Source organism: Mandrillus leucophaeus, unplaced genomic scaffold, assembly GCF_000951045.1.
Source record: "Mandrillus leucophaeus isolate KB7577 unplaced genomic scaffold, Mleu.le_1.0 Scaffold299, whole genome shotgun sequence".
NCBI lineage: Eukaryota > Metazoa > Chordata > Mammalia > Primates > Cercopithecidae > Mandrillus > Mandrillus leucophaeus.
This window is the reverse complement of record NW_012103131.1, coordinates 3,193,298-3,204,962: the sequence shown is the minus strand read 5'-3', so window position 1 is coordinate 3,204,962 and position 11,665 is coordinate 3,193,298. Positions and strand designations below refer to the sequence as shown.

The following is an 11,665-nucleotide window of genomic DNA, read 5'->3' as shown; positions in this document are numbered from 1 at the left end:
GATCTCCCTCTCTGGTCCTTCCTCCAGTCTGGCTCTCACCCATGCCCTTCTTGATGGCATCAAAGCCCCCTCCAGCCTCCCTCTGCGTTCTTTTTTTTTTGAGACGGAGTCTCGCTCTGTCATCAGGCGGGAGTGCAGTGGTGTGATCTCAGCTCAGTGCGACCTCCACCTCCCGGGTTCAAGTGATTCTCCTGCCTCAGCCCCACAAGTAACTGGGATTACAGGTGCCCGCCACCAGGCCCAGCTAATTTTGGTATTTTTAGTAGAAACAGTATTTCACCATGTTGGCCAGGAGGGTCTTCATCTCCTGACCTCGTGATCCGCCCACCTTGCCTCCCAAAGTGCTGGGATTACAGGTGTGAGCCACCGTACCTGGCCTCCTCTTGGGTTCTTGAGTGAGCCAAGCTCCTTCCAACGTCAGGGCTGCAGCAGTCAGTCCATCTGCCTGGGACACTCTCCATCTTCCTTGGTTTGCTGATGTCATTCTTCATTTCTTCATCATCTTTCACATTCATTCACTGTCACAGGCTCCTGGAGCACCCTGGACCTCTCACAGTCATAACAATTATTTGTGTAATAATGTCTGTCTCCCTTACCTCAGCTTCATGAGGTCAGTGACTGTATTTATTGTGCCTGTCACTGTATCCAGTACAATTTCCTAGGTCACAGCGCTTCTCTGGGTGACCAATTCTCCAAGTTATCAATTAACCAAAAGCTTTTCTAGAAATGATCTGGACAGTTTATAGCAATTCCTGTTTTGGCAAGGGTGTCAAAAATTCAGTCACTACAATGACAATGTTTTGTGAAATTTGAATCTGGGGTGTCATGAGCATCAGCAGAGTCAAGAAGTTTTGTAAATATTACAGTTAATTTCTACCTACCTTTCAATTTGATAAACGTTCTAACCGGGACTGATGGCACATGCCTGTAATCCCAGCACTTAGGGAGGCCGAGAAGGGTGGATCACCTGAGGTCAGGGGGTCGAAACCAGCCTGACTAACATGGTGAAACCCCATCTCTACTAAATACAAAAAAAAAAAAAAATAGCTGGGGGTGATGGCGCATATCTGCAATCTGAGCGACTTTGGAGGCTGAGATAGGAGAATCGCTTGCACTTGGGAGGCGGAGGTTGCAGTGAGCTGAGATTGCACCATTGCACTCCAGCCTGGGCAACAAGAGTGAAACTCCATCTCAAAAAAAAAATTTAAAAAAAGGTTCTAGTGGGCCAACTTATCCTTCTTATCTTTCAGCTGCTTTTGTCTTTCTTGTCTTGATCCAGGAATTGTTCCCTTGCGTAGGAGACAGAGAGATACAGTTAATTTTCCATATAGTTTGCAACATAGGGTAACAAAAAATGTGCTTTATGTTAGAGATGCCTGAATACTTTTCAAGGTGGCAGCATACAAATGTGCTGTGTATTCATGACAATTTCTACTAGCACCGTATGAATCATGTATCATCATAAATAATTGCAGCTGAGTCACTTCAATTTGGTTGTTATTTGCAGAAAGAATCCAGATTCAGCCTTACAAGGTGAACCCAAAATGTGCTTTACAGTTAAGATACCTAAGTATTTCTCAGGTGGTCAACATTTTATGTACAAATGGATTGGCCTTCCCCATATGCGTGTTTAATTGTGCAGGATTTGCGGACGTAAACATGAAAATGAATCTTTCATTTGGTAGACTGACAAACTGTCACATGCCTGCATATGTGGGAGCTGAGTGTGTGTGGGTGGACTTGTGGGTGTGTGTGGGTGGACTTGTGGGTAGGCGTGTGCAGACACACACATGAGAACGTTCCTGCAAAGTCCGCCTAATTCTACCGCTTCCTCTCCCGCAAAAGACAGCAAATCGTTCATTAAAACGAGGAGTGACACGCTGCTCTGGAAATGCGCGGAAGACATGGGCGCGTTTACCCTGCACTACCTTTATGAAAAAAGACTTAAAATTCAAAGTACACAAAAATTGTCATGTCGAAAAATACACTGGACACAACAATTTGCTGTAAGTGTTGTAGGTAGTCCAATGAAAACAATTTTTGGTTAATCAATAGTTTTGAGGTACTGGTCATTGAATGTATTGCTAAATTCATGATTTGCTATTTATAAAGAACTGATGTTTGGTGATTGCCCTAGTGCTGTCTAAAAACAGCGGTGACACATGGCACATGTGCAGTGATATTTGTTGAATAAATGATTGGCTCGGTGTTGTCTTTGCAGACAGTCCCTAGCTGGCGGTTTGGACCCCTACGTGCAAGCCTGTGGCAGGACCGAACTTGACCCTCGGGCGTTCTCGGCCCTGGTGGTCTGAGTACCCTTAGTGCTACAGGACTTGTTTTCAGAATGGTGGGTCACAAAGTACAGCTCAGTAATTTAAACCTCTGAAAATAATAACAGCCACCATGAGCATCCCTGCTCCAACCTGTGGCTAAGAAATCCTAGCTGAAGAGAAGTAGCATTTCATTTTTTTCCTGGCCAGGTGTCTTTGTTCAGTTTTGATTTTCTTGGACAAATTTGTTAGAATTTTAAACAATCATTCAAAAGAAGAAAATTGGAACATACCTTAACCAGCGGTCATATACCTTGTTTAACAGAGCATGGGACCAAGTACAGAGGAGAGGCGAAATACATTTGAAAATCAAGTTTCAGTTCTAAGAGATTTTCTGCTCCATCGGTGGAGACAAAGTGAATGCATGTGAAATACTGAGTTGGAAATGGCCACTGTTTTTAGGTTTTAAATGTCGTCATTGTCTTCCTCCCTCCTTTCTGACTTTAGCTTTCATCTTAGGGTGCAGGAGAACCAGAACTCTGCCCTGACCCCACCTTCATCTGTGTGGTGTTGGTGGCACATGATGTCCGTCATTTGGCCCCTGGCCTACAAGAGCTCACCTTGTTGAAGTGCTAGGCATTTCAGCAGGCCCTGTTTTGTGCAGGTTAAGGAAAGGGAATTAAAAGGAATCCTCTTATAAAATCACTGCTCAATAATTTAACAGCATCAAGCAAGTGCATTAAAACAAAACCTGTTTTATGCTGGCCTCTGTACATCTGGGTTCTGCTGTGGGCTCTGCCATATATTAGCTGTGTGACTGTGGGTGAGTCACCTCACTTCATGGAGGCTCAGTTTCCTCGTCTGTAGGTAAGACAGTTACTAACACCTGCTTCAGTTTCAGTCTGCGTCCCTGCAGTGAAACCAGTGACACACTCCAAGACAGAAGAGACCTTAATGAAGGGTCTCCTCTCAGAGATGTGGCCAGGGTTACAGGAACTGACATGAAATGGTGCAGCTTCCGGGACCAGCAAGAGCAGGAAGCCTGTCTATCCCTGGGCCAAAGTGTTAGGGAGAGGGCACTGTGAACAGGGAGAACTGTGGCTGTGGGGAAGGGGCTGCCCGGCAGGAGCCATGGACATAAGTAGACAAACACGGTTCCTTCTAAATTCTGGCCTGGTAGGGATAGAGCCTGGGGGGCCAATACTTTGGACCTGTGATGTATCAGAATGTATTATATACATCTCTTCCCAACTCCATGTTCAGTGATGTCAGTAGCTTGAAATCCACCATGGTGGAAGTATTTATGCACGGAAATTGGCCGATGCCACTACAAATCAGGCTGCTTTTCCTCTGGATAGCTGGTTGTGAACCATTTATGAGCACACCACTGCCTATCTCCTCCTGCCCTTCTGATTCCCACTGCTATTTCCTATGGGATGAATCCAACCAGAGCCAAAGCATGGGCTGGATGCGGTGGCTCACGCCTGTAATCCCAGCACTTTGGGAGACCGAGGTGGGGGCAGATCAGCTGAGGTCAGGAGTTCGAGACCAGCCTGGCCAACATAGTGAAACCCTGTCTCTACTAAAAATACAAAAATTAGCCAGGTGTGGTTGGTTGGCACCTGTAATCCCAGCCACCTGGGAGACTGAGGCAGGAGAATCGCTTGAACCCAGGAGGCAGAGGTTGCAGTGAGCCGAGACCGTGTCACTGCACTCCAACCTGGGCAACAAGAGTGAAACTCTATCTCAAAAAATAATAATAATAAATTAAAAAGCAAAAGAACCAAAGCATAGGGGAATAGGGGATACAGGCTTTACAGCTTAGACTCCAGGCTGCAGAACAAGGAATGGATGGAGAATGAATGGGAGAGGGGTACACACAAAAGAAAGATAGCCAGCACTTGTCTTAGGGTTGTTGTGAAAGTTGTATAAAACAATGAATATAAAAGTACTTAGTAAACATTGAAGTGCCTTTCATGTGTTCTTCCTTAGTTTTGCAAAGCACATTAGAGTTTGCAGAGTATTTGTAAGGTGCTATGTGAGCACAGCGCCGGAAAGTAGACAGCACTATGCATCCTCTTTGGCACCCCTCCCCTGCCCCGGCCAGGCTAATTGGAATGAAGTTAGCCTTATTCTTGTTAGAATTTGGGGAATTAAATGTTCAAATTAAAGACAAGAGAACACCCACTGGGGTGGCAGTGCCTTCGGGCTGTACTTTGATTTTGCTTCTCTGTCTCTTCCATGGTGATTAAACTTTAGGCTGGGCAATCATCCCACCAGGACAAAGCCTACTATGCAACCCCCTTTACAGTGAGGCCTGACCATGTGGTTGAAGTCTTGGCCCACAAGAGGAAATGTCGTATGGTAGCTGCCAGGAACCCTCCTTAGGAGGAAGCAGCTGAGTCAATTGGGGTTGGCCCAATATGATCCATGGGGACATGCCCTTTCCCCTCTACTTCTCTTCCTGCATTCTGCTACCTGGAATGCAGATGCCATCTGGGGCCACAAGATGACAGCTGTCCCCTAGGGCTGGTGAGCGGTGGTAGGTGGGAGGGAGCCTCATCTCTGAGAATCCCAAACAGCAGAGCCACCATAGCGAGCCTGGACTACTTCCCTCTGGACTTCTTTTACACAGAGAGAATAAATGTCTATCGTGTTTAAGCCCCTGTTAGTTCGGGTTTCCTGTCCCAGTCAAATTTGATCTTAATCAATATAGTGTGTCTTGGCACGGCTGTGAGATGACAGGACTCCCTTGTACTGCTGCTGCTGGGAGTATTTCTTTACACCTGGGCTTTGGAGAGCAGTGGGCAATGCCTGGTAAAGGTGAAATACACTGTGTCTGTTGCACCGGGCTTGTCAACAGGTAGCAGAAATCCCAGAAGGGTTTACTACGCACGTGACAGATCGCCTGGTGCAGCAGCTTTGCAACACCAAGAGAGGCGGCCCACCATCTTTTCCTCCTCTCCTTACCATGTGGCTTTTGGCGTCACAGTGCAAGAGGACCTATGCATCTCTGGCGTCACATCTAGGGGCCACCTCTGGTCCTTCAGTGCTGGCAGTGGATAAGGTCCTGTATCACTACTACGGCAACTCTTGTTGGAAAACCCAGGGAGGTAACTGGGGGAGGAAGGGATGGAGGACACAATTTCTGAGTGAGAGAGCAGCTGGACAGGTTGTCCTGTACATGTTTACTCTTGTATTCACATGGAATAGCCAAGAGAATTGGCAAGACACAACATTCAAAAAAAGAAAAAGAAAGAAAAGCAGAAAACACCTTACTGAGTAGAAGGGAGGCAGGAAGTGTGTCCAGGCCCTGAGAGAAATGCCAGATCTCAGGAGCAGCCTTTGCAGCCCTGGGGAGGCCAGGTGGCCCTTGGCAAGTCTCATGAGCTCTGGAGTTGGCCCATGACCTTGCTGGGACTTGTAACATCCCATCCATTGCTGTATGACCCTTGTTTCCTATTTGTAAATGTTGAATGTTGTCATGGAGAAAAAATAAAAACAGGTGAATGTTTAGTTTAACACAGCACTTGGCATATAATAACTATTCATGAGTGTTACTTCCTTGTGGCCTCAATGCTGTGCCAGACAGGTAAGAGTGGCTGTGAGTGAGTCCTGAGGTTGGGTCTGAGCTGAGACACAGAGGCTGCCACAGAAGGAGATGGTAGGCAGCATGGGTTCTGGGTGCAGCAGTGCCACTGATGCAGACAAGGCCACCCCCAGCCTGGGACTCAACTTACTTCTCTGAAAACTAACAGGTTGGAGCATACAGTTGCCATGGGGACATCCAACTCAAACATTATTCATTCAAAAATTGAGAGGGTACAAAATGTTTGCCATTACCCCCAAATCATCTTGTCCTCACCTGTCTGAGCTGACCACAGGGCTTCCTCAGCTGGGACCTGGTGGCTCTTTGCCTCTTACCCTGGGAAGTCACAGCTGCAAGAAACCAGTGGCAGGAATCCTCAGAGGGCTTAGAAGACTCCTTCGCCCATTGTGATGGGTGAGTTCCCATTCCATGGCAACAATGGGCACCCGCACCTTCCCCTCCTGGTAGAGGCTGAGAAGTAAAGATCAGGAATGAGGAGGAGGAGCAACTTCCCAGACGTGTAGAACTTATGAAGTTTATGAAGCAGCTTCCCAGACGTGTAGAGCGTATAGAGAGGTGAGGCCGCCAACCTCAGCCACATTCAGCTTCCTGAAGAGAATGACTAAAGGACGACGCTTCAACCCACCTTTAGACAAGGATGGGAGATGGGTAAGGAAGATGGTGGCCCCTGATGCCTTTCTCATGCCACATGGGTGTGGTCAACGGTCTGAGGAGTTCAGATCCTGCTTCTGCGATTTCTGAAGCATGACCTTTGACAAATCACTTCACTTTACTCAACCTCAGTTTCTTCCTCTGTGAAATGGGAATCCCCTAACATTCTTGCGAAGATTGAATGAAATAATGCATGTAAACTGCTGAGCACGCTGGAACCTTGTGAATGTCTACTAAGCAGTAATTCCCACTCTACTTTTTCTTTCTTCCTTAACATCTATTTTCTAAAGTACTACAGAACGTATTCTCTTATCTATGTTATTTTTCTCCCCTTGCTAGAATATAAGCTTCATGGAGGTGGGATTTTTATCTATTTTAGTCACTGATGTATCCCTAGTGCCTAGAACAGGATCTGGAGCATAGGAGGCACTCAATAAATATTGTTGAAGTAACTATATTGTACTAGAAACCTCTAAACAAATTCTTGTGGCTCCCAATCCGATTCCTTTAGCCCCTCCAGCCTATGAAATGAGAAGAGTCCGGGAACGCATCATTTATTCATCTTCATCTCTTGAAAACTTTCCCTTTCCAGCTTCACGCTCTCCCTCAGCCCTTGCTCTTCTGATGTCGCTTACAGAACCTGTGGGATTTGTCACTCTTCTATCATCTTCAAGAAACATTTGGGTCACCAGTGTGAGGTCTTAGCCTTGTCGGCCAAGCACTTCTCTCCTTTGCTCTTAAACATGTATAGTTCATGGCTGACAAGCCTTTCCCATTTCTAATTTCTACAATTTATTGACAAAAAGAATGTTAAGGGGAAATCACAGATGTAGACTCGCAATGAGAGACATAATCAGAGAAAAACCTGATGTCAACTTCTTTTAGGGTAGCAATAGGTAAAAAATTGTTAAATTTTTAATTTGTTTCAAAGAATAACAGAAAACACTTCAGCAAATTTGGGTCTGAAGGCTTTAAAAACCTGATCTTGGATATAACCTTGGCTAAGCAGCTCAGTCTTTCTAAGTCTCAGTTTCTTTGTCTGTAAAATGGGAGCATAATGTACCAAGGATAGAAGACCATGGTGGGGGATTCATGATTCATTAACGAGTGCTCAGTACAATGAGTGAGCACATAGAAACCACTTAACATATATACACTTTGTATATATGTGTATACACACAAATGTATACCTTGTTTCATTCCACAAAAATTTAAAGCATGGAAAATGTACACAATAAAATAATACAATATAAATCAAATAGAAAGTTATAACCAGTTTTATAAGTACTTTAGAAGGAGAAGAGGCTGAGTCTGAGAACACATGTAACATAGACATAATATTGTGTATATTTCTAGGATTATATGGTAGATATTTGGGCACCACATTTGACTCTGAGTTCCCTGGCAGCCAAAGTAAAATGAGAACTAATGTCAACTCCATAAAGCTAAATTCCCATGAAGAGAAAAATGTAAGTTGCTCAGACTAAGTAGCTTTCCCTCTAGCTATTACCTATGTATCAGTTAGAATCATCAGACTGAATTTTATAAAAGGCTGAATAAAGTGACTATAGTGTCTTAACCAAATAGGGATTTATATTTAAGTAACAATGAAACCTAGCAGTTGGCCATCCCAGGCTGGTACAGCTCCTCAAGGGAGTCACCAGCAGCTGCCTTTTCAGTGTTCTGTTTTGCCATCCTTAGTGTGGGGTGACTCCAGCTCCAGACAGTGAGTCCACAACTCAGACAGGAAAATAAGAGGAAGGTCAAATGACAAAAAGATGGAAGGCAGCTGTCACCTAAGTCTGCCCCTTTTTGTCAGGAAAACAATACTTTCCTGCCTTCCCCAGAGCCTGCTCCCTAGACTTCTGCTTCCATCTTACTGTGTCACATGGCCAATTTAGCTGCAAGGGAGTCTGAGGAGGTTTTTTTTTAACCAAGCACATGGCTGCTCTGAATGAAGAACTTGAGTTCTGAAGTAAGGGGGAAAGTGAGAATCAACATTTCATAGGTAGAAATTTTATTTCATCCTTCTGTCAAGAGCCCAGAAACGTAGCCCAGTTCCTGGGTTTTAGGGAGAAGGGCACTGCTCCCCAAAGCTTGGCTTGAGCATTTGGCAAAAATCCTTTCTGCTGTCAGCACCTAAGAGCATAAAAAGAATAGTGCTGATCATGAAGTTTCCCAAAGTAACTTGTAGACGAGGAAGGAAAAATTAAAGAAACTGTTGGCTTTGAGTCAGCAGCAGCCCATTTGGGAGGACAGTAATTGCCACATTAGAGATGACAGTCATTTTGCAGTTGACCTTGCTGGTTGTAATCTGGCTATTGCCAGGTAGGAAAGACTTTTTCCACACACTTGCCCCTTCCTATTTAATATTTCAGTCATTGAGTGATCGAATGCAGCAAAAATTTCATCGCCAGCTAGTTAAACAGCTATATTTCACGGTTACAATATCTAACAGAAGGGTTTATTTCACAGCTATCATGTTATAGCCATTAAATATATATTTTAAAAGAGTGAAATTAAAATGCTAGAGCCATTTTTTACAGTGATTTAGTCTACAGACTTGCTGAATACAAATGAACCCAAGTCAGTTGTCATTTAACTGGTGAGAGACATCATTCTTGATGTTAGAACAGCCTCCCAACCACCAGCCTGATTTTCCACAGCTTCCCAGAGCGAAGTGTTGACTCAGTCAGCCTATTGGAAGGGTGAAGGAAAAGGTTCGGAGCCCAAAGGACCTTTGTATTATTTATATTCACCTCTAAAAATATTTCTTCAGAAAATATTTTAAAAATAGAAGATAGGATGAATGAGAAAGATATAGGTTGACTTTGAACACATTTCTAGAATATATTGTTAAGAGAGGAAAGCAAGGTGCAAAGCAGTATGTACGATATAATCTGATTTTTGTAAAGCAATGTAAGTCTTCTCACAGGTATAGGTGTTTGTATGTGATCATATGAATGCTTAGTTGTTAATATTGTTATCTGGGGTTGGGGGATGTGACAGGAAGCAGAGAAGAAAGCAACCAAAAGCTACTGTAAAATAATAAGGCAGGGGAGGGGTGTCAAGATGGCTGACTAGAAGCATTGCGTGCCCGCCTCCCCTACTTAGAAGAACCAAAATAGTGTACAGGCAGTCACACTTCAAATACGTTATCCAAGACAGAACGCTGGAATTCAACAGAGAAGTGACAGGAAACACTGTAAGTGGGGAAGGAGAAGGGAAAAAGGCAGTCTGCCTGGCCGGGATCGGCTGGGAGCCAGGAGTGACTTCCCAACATGTGGAAAGGGTAAGTGAGAGACTTCTGGCAGCCCACGTGCCCACTGTGGAAATGTGTAATTCTGGCCACAGAGAACTTCTCGACCCTTCCATCCCTGAAACTAACATAGACAGTCTCCTAGAGCCTGTGGGATGGAACTCCTCTAGGGAGGAAGGTCGTGCTGGGTTTCTTCCTGAGACCCAAACTGCTATAGCAAGGTGCCATTTTCAAACCTAGCTTTTGGCAGACTGCACACTATCCTGGGGCCCAGCAGCGTCTGGACTGAGGCATTAAGGAAACTTGGGCTGTTGCTCTTGGGACTGAGGAGTGAGCTGAGAGCATTTCCACAGTTGAGGCTAAGAAGCAAGTGAGGCACAGGCTGCAGCTGCAGCTGCTGGTGCTGGGAAGTGAGCACTGCCAGGAGACTGGGATGTAAGCGAGGCACAGACTGACACTGGGACTAAGTTGTCAGCTTTCAGGGGTGCTCCTGTAGCCAGAGCCAAGGGGGGCAAGCTAGGCATGGACTACTGCCGAGGTTAGAGGGTAAACCCTGGCAGGACTGGAGCATGAGAGGGATGTGTGTTCCCCATCCACCAGCCCAGGCTGTGGCCACCAAAGACAACCCCTCCCTCCAGTGACAGGGCCTCAGCACAGCTGCTACCACCTCTCAGCTGAGCACTCCACCTGGGGCCCGCTATTGCTCATGATGGCTGGTGCCTGCTGTCATATTTCGGGGGACTGAGCGCAAGCCCACCCAGCCTGGCTTTGGCTCCTCTTCCATAACAGAACACATAGCCTCAGGTCCTTGGGCTTGCCCAACCCATCCACCACCTTGAGTACACTCCTCCCAGGGAACTCAGATTGGGCCTAAACTCCTGGCCACTACCATCTCAACTGGTTCCTATACGCAAGCACCACCTGAGTCCTAGAGACCGGCCTGCCCAACCCATCACAACCACTGCCAACATCAATGCACACCACTCAGGACCCAAAAAATCATCCTGCCACTGCTACTGCCATCACCCATGCCACACCAGCTGCCTAGGGGCCTGAGAACCCACCCACCTGCCTGGTTCACTGCTGCCACTACTGGTATCCAAGCAAGCCACCTGGAGGCCCAAGAATTGGCCCACCAGGAACTGCCAAAACAGGCACCAGCTTATACTACTCTGAAGCACAAAGATAGACATGCTCAGCTAACTGCTGCCACCACTGGGGCCTGAAGGCTGACCTACCTTGCATCTCAGTCCCCAGCACAACTTCATCACAGCCTCTCTTGTTAACCATACTGTAACCCACTGAGGAAATCACAGGTACCACTCATTATGGTGATAGACAAAGAAATCATATAGAGCTTACATGACTACATGCATGCAGAATCAAAGCCAAAGTACCCTATCTAACTGAAACCATAGAAACATCTTCAGGAAAATGTCCTCCCTTATGAAAGTAAATTTAAAATTAGGAAGAAGAGACTGTTATACCAGATGTGCAGATAGCAATGTAAGGACAGAGTAAACATGAAAAAGCAAGAAAATACACTTCTAAGAGACAAAATAATTCACCAGCAATAGATCTTAATCAAAAAGAAATTTCCCAAATTCCAGATAAAGAATTGAAAATATGCATTTTAGGGGCTGGGTGCAGTGGCTCATGCTTGTAATCCCAGCACTTTGGGAGGCCAAGATGGGCAGATTACTTGAGGTCAGGAGTTCAAGACCAGCCTGGCCAACATGGCAAAACCCCATCTCTACTAACAATACAAAAATTAGCTTGGCATGATGGCACATGTCTGTAATCCCAGCTACTTGGGAGGCTGAAGCAGGAGGATCAATTGAGTCCAGGTGGCAGAGGTTGCAGTGAGCCAAGATC

At 45.6% G+C, this 11,665-nt stretch overlaps 1 protein-coding gene and 1 long non-coding RNA gene across 3 annotated transcripts in view; one reads left to right on the top strand and one right to left on the bottom strand.

Annotated features, from left to right (window-relative positions):
- The window catches only part of LOC105544143, a 28,205-nt gene extending 21,981 nt beyond the window's left edge, over positions 1-6,224 (bottom strand). Inside the window, exons 1-2 of the long non-coding RNA XR_001006723.1 lie at positions 6,136-6,224; positions 3,022-3,180 (exon numbers count right to left, since the gene is read on the bottom strand). This is a non-coding gene — a long non-coding RNA (uncharacterized LOC105544143). The remainder of the gene's footprint in view (positions 1-3,021; positions 3,181-6,135) is intronic.
- Positions 6,225-6,322: 98 nt separating this feature from the next.
- The window catches only part of TEX36 (testis expressed 36), a 91,926-nt gene continuing 86,583 nt past the window's right edge, over positions 6,323-11,665 (top strand). The window contains exon 1 of one of the 2 annotated variants that reach the window (XM_011986427.1): positions 6,323-6,528. In XM_011986427.1, the coding sequence (XP_011841817.1) occupies positions 6,478-6,528 (51 nt within the window). In that variant the 5' untranslated portion in view covers positions 6,323-6,477. The remainder of the gene's footprint in view (positions 6,529-11,665) is intronic. The other variant, XM_011986428.1, reaches the window with a different exon arrangement.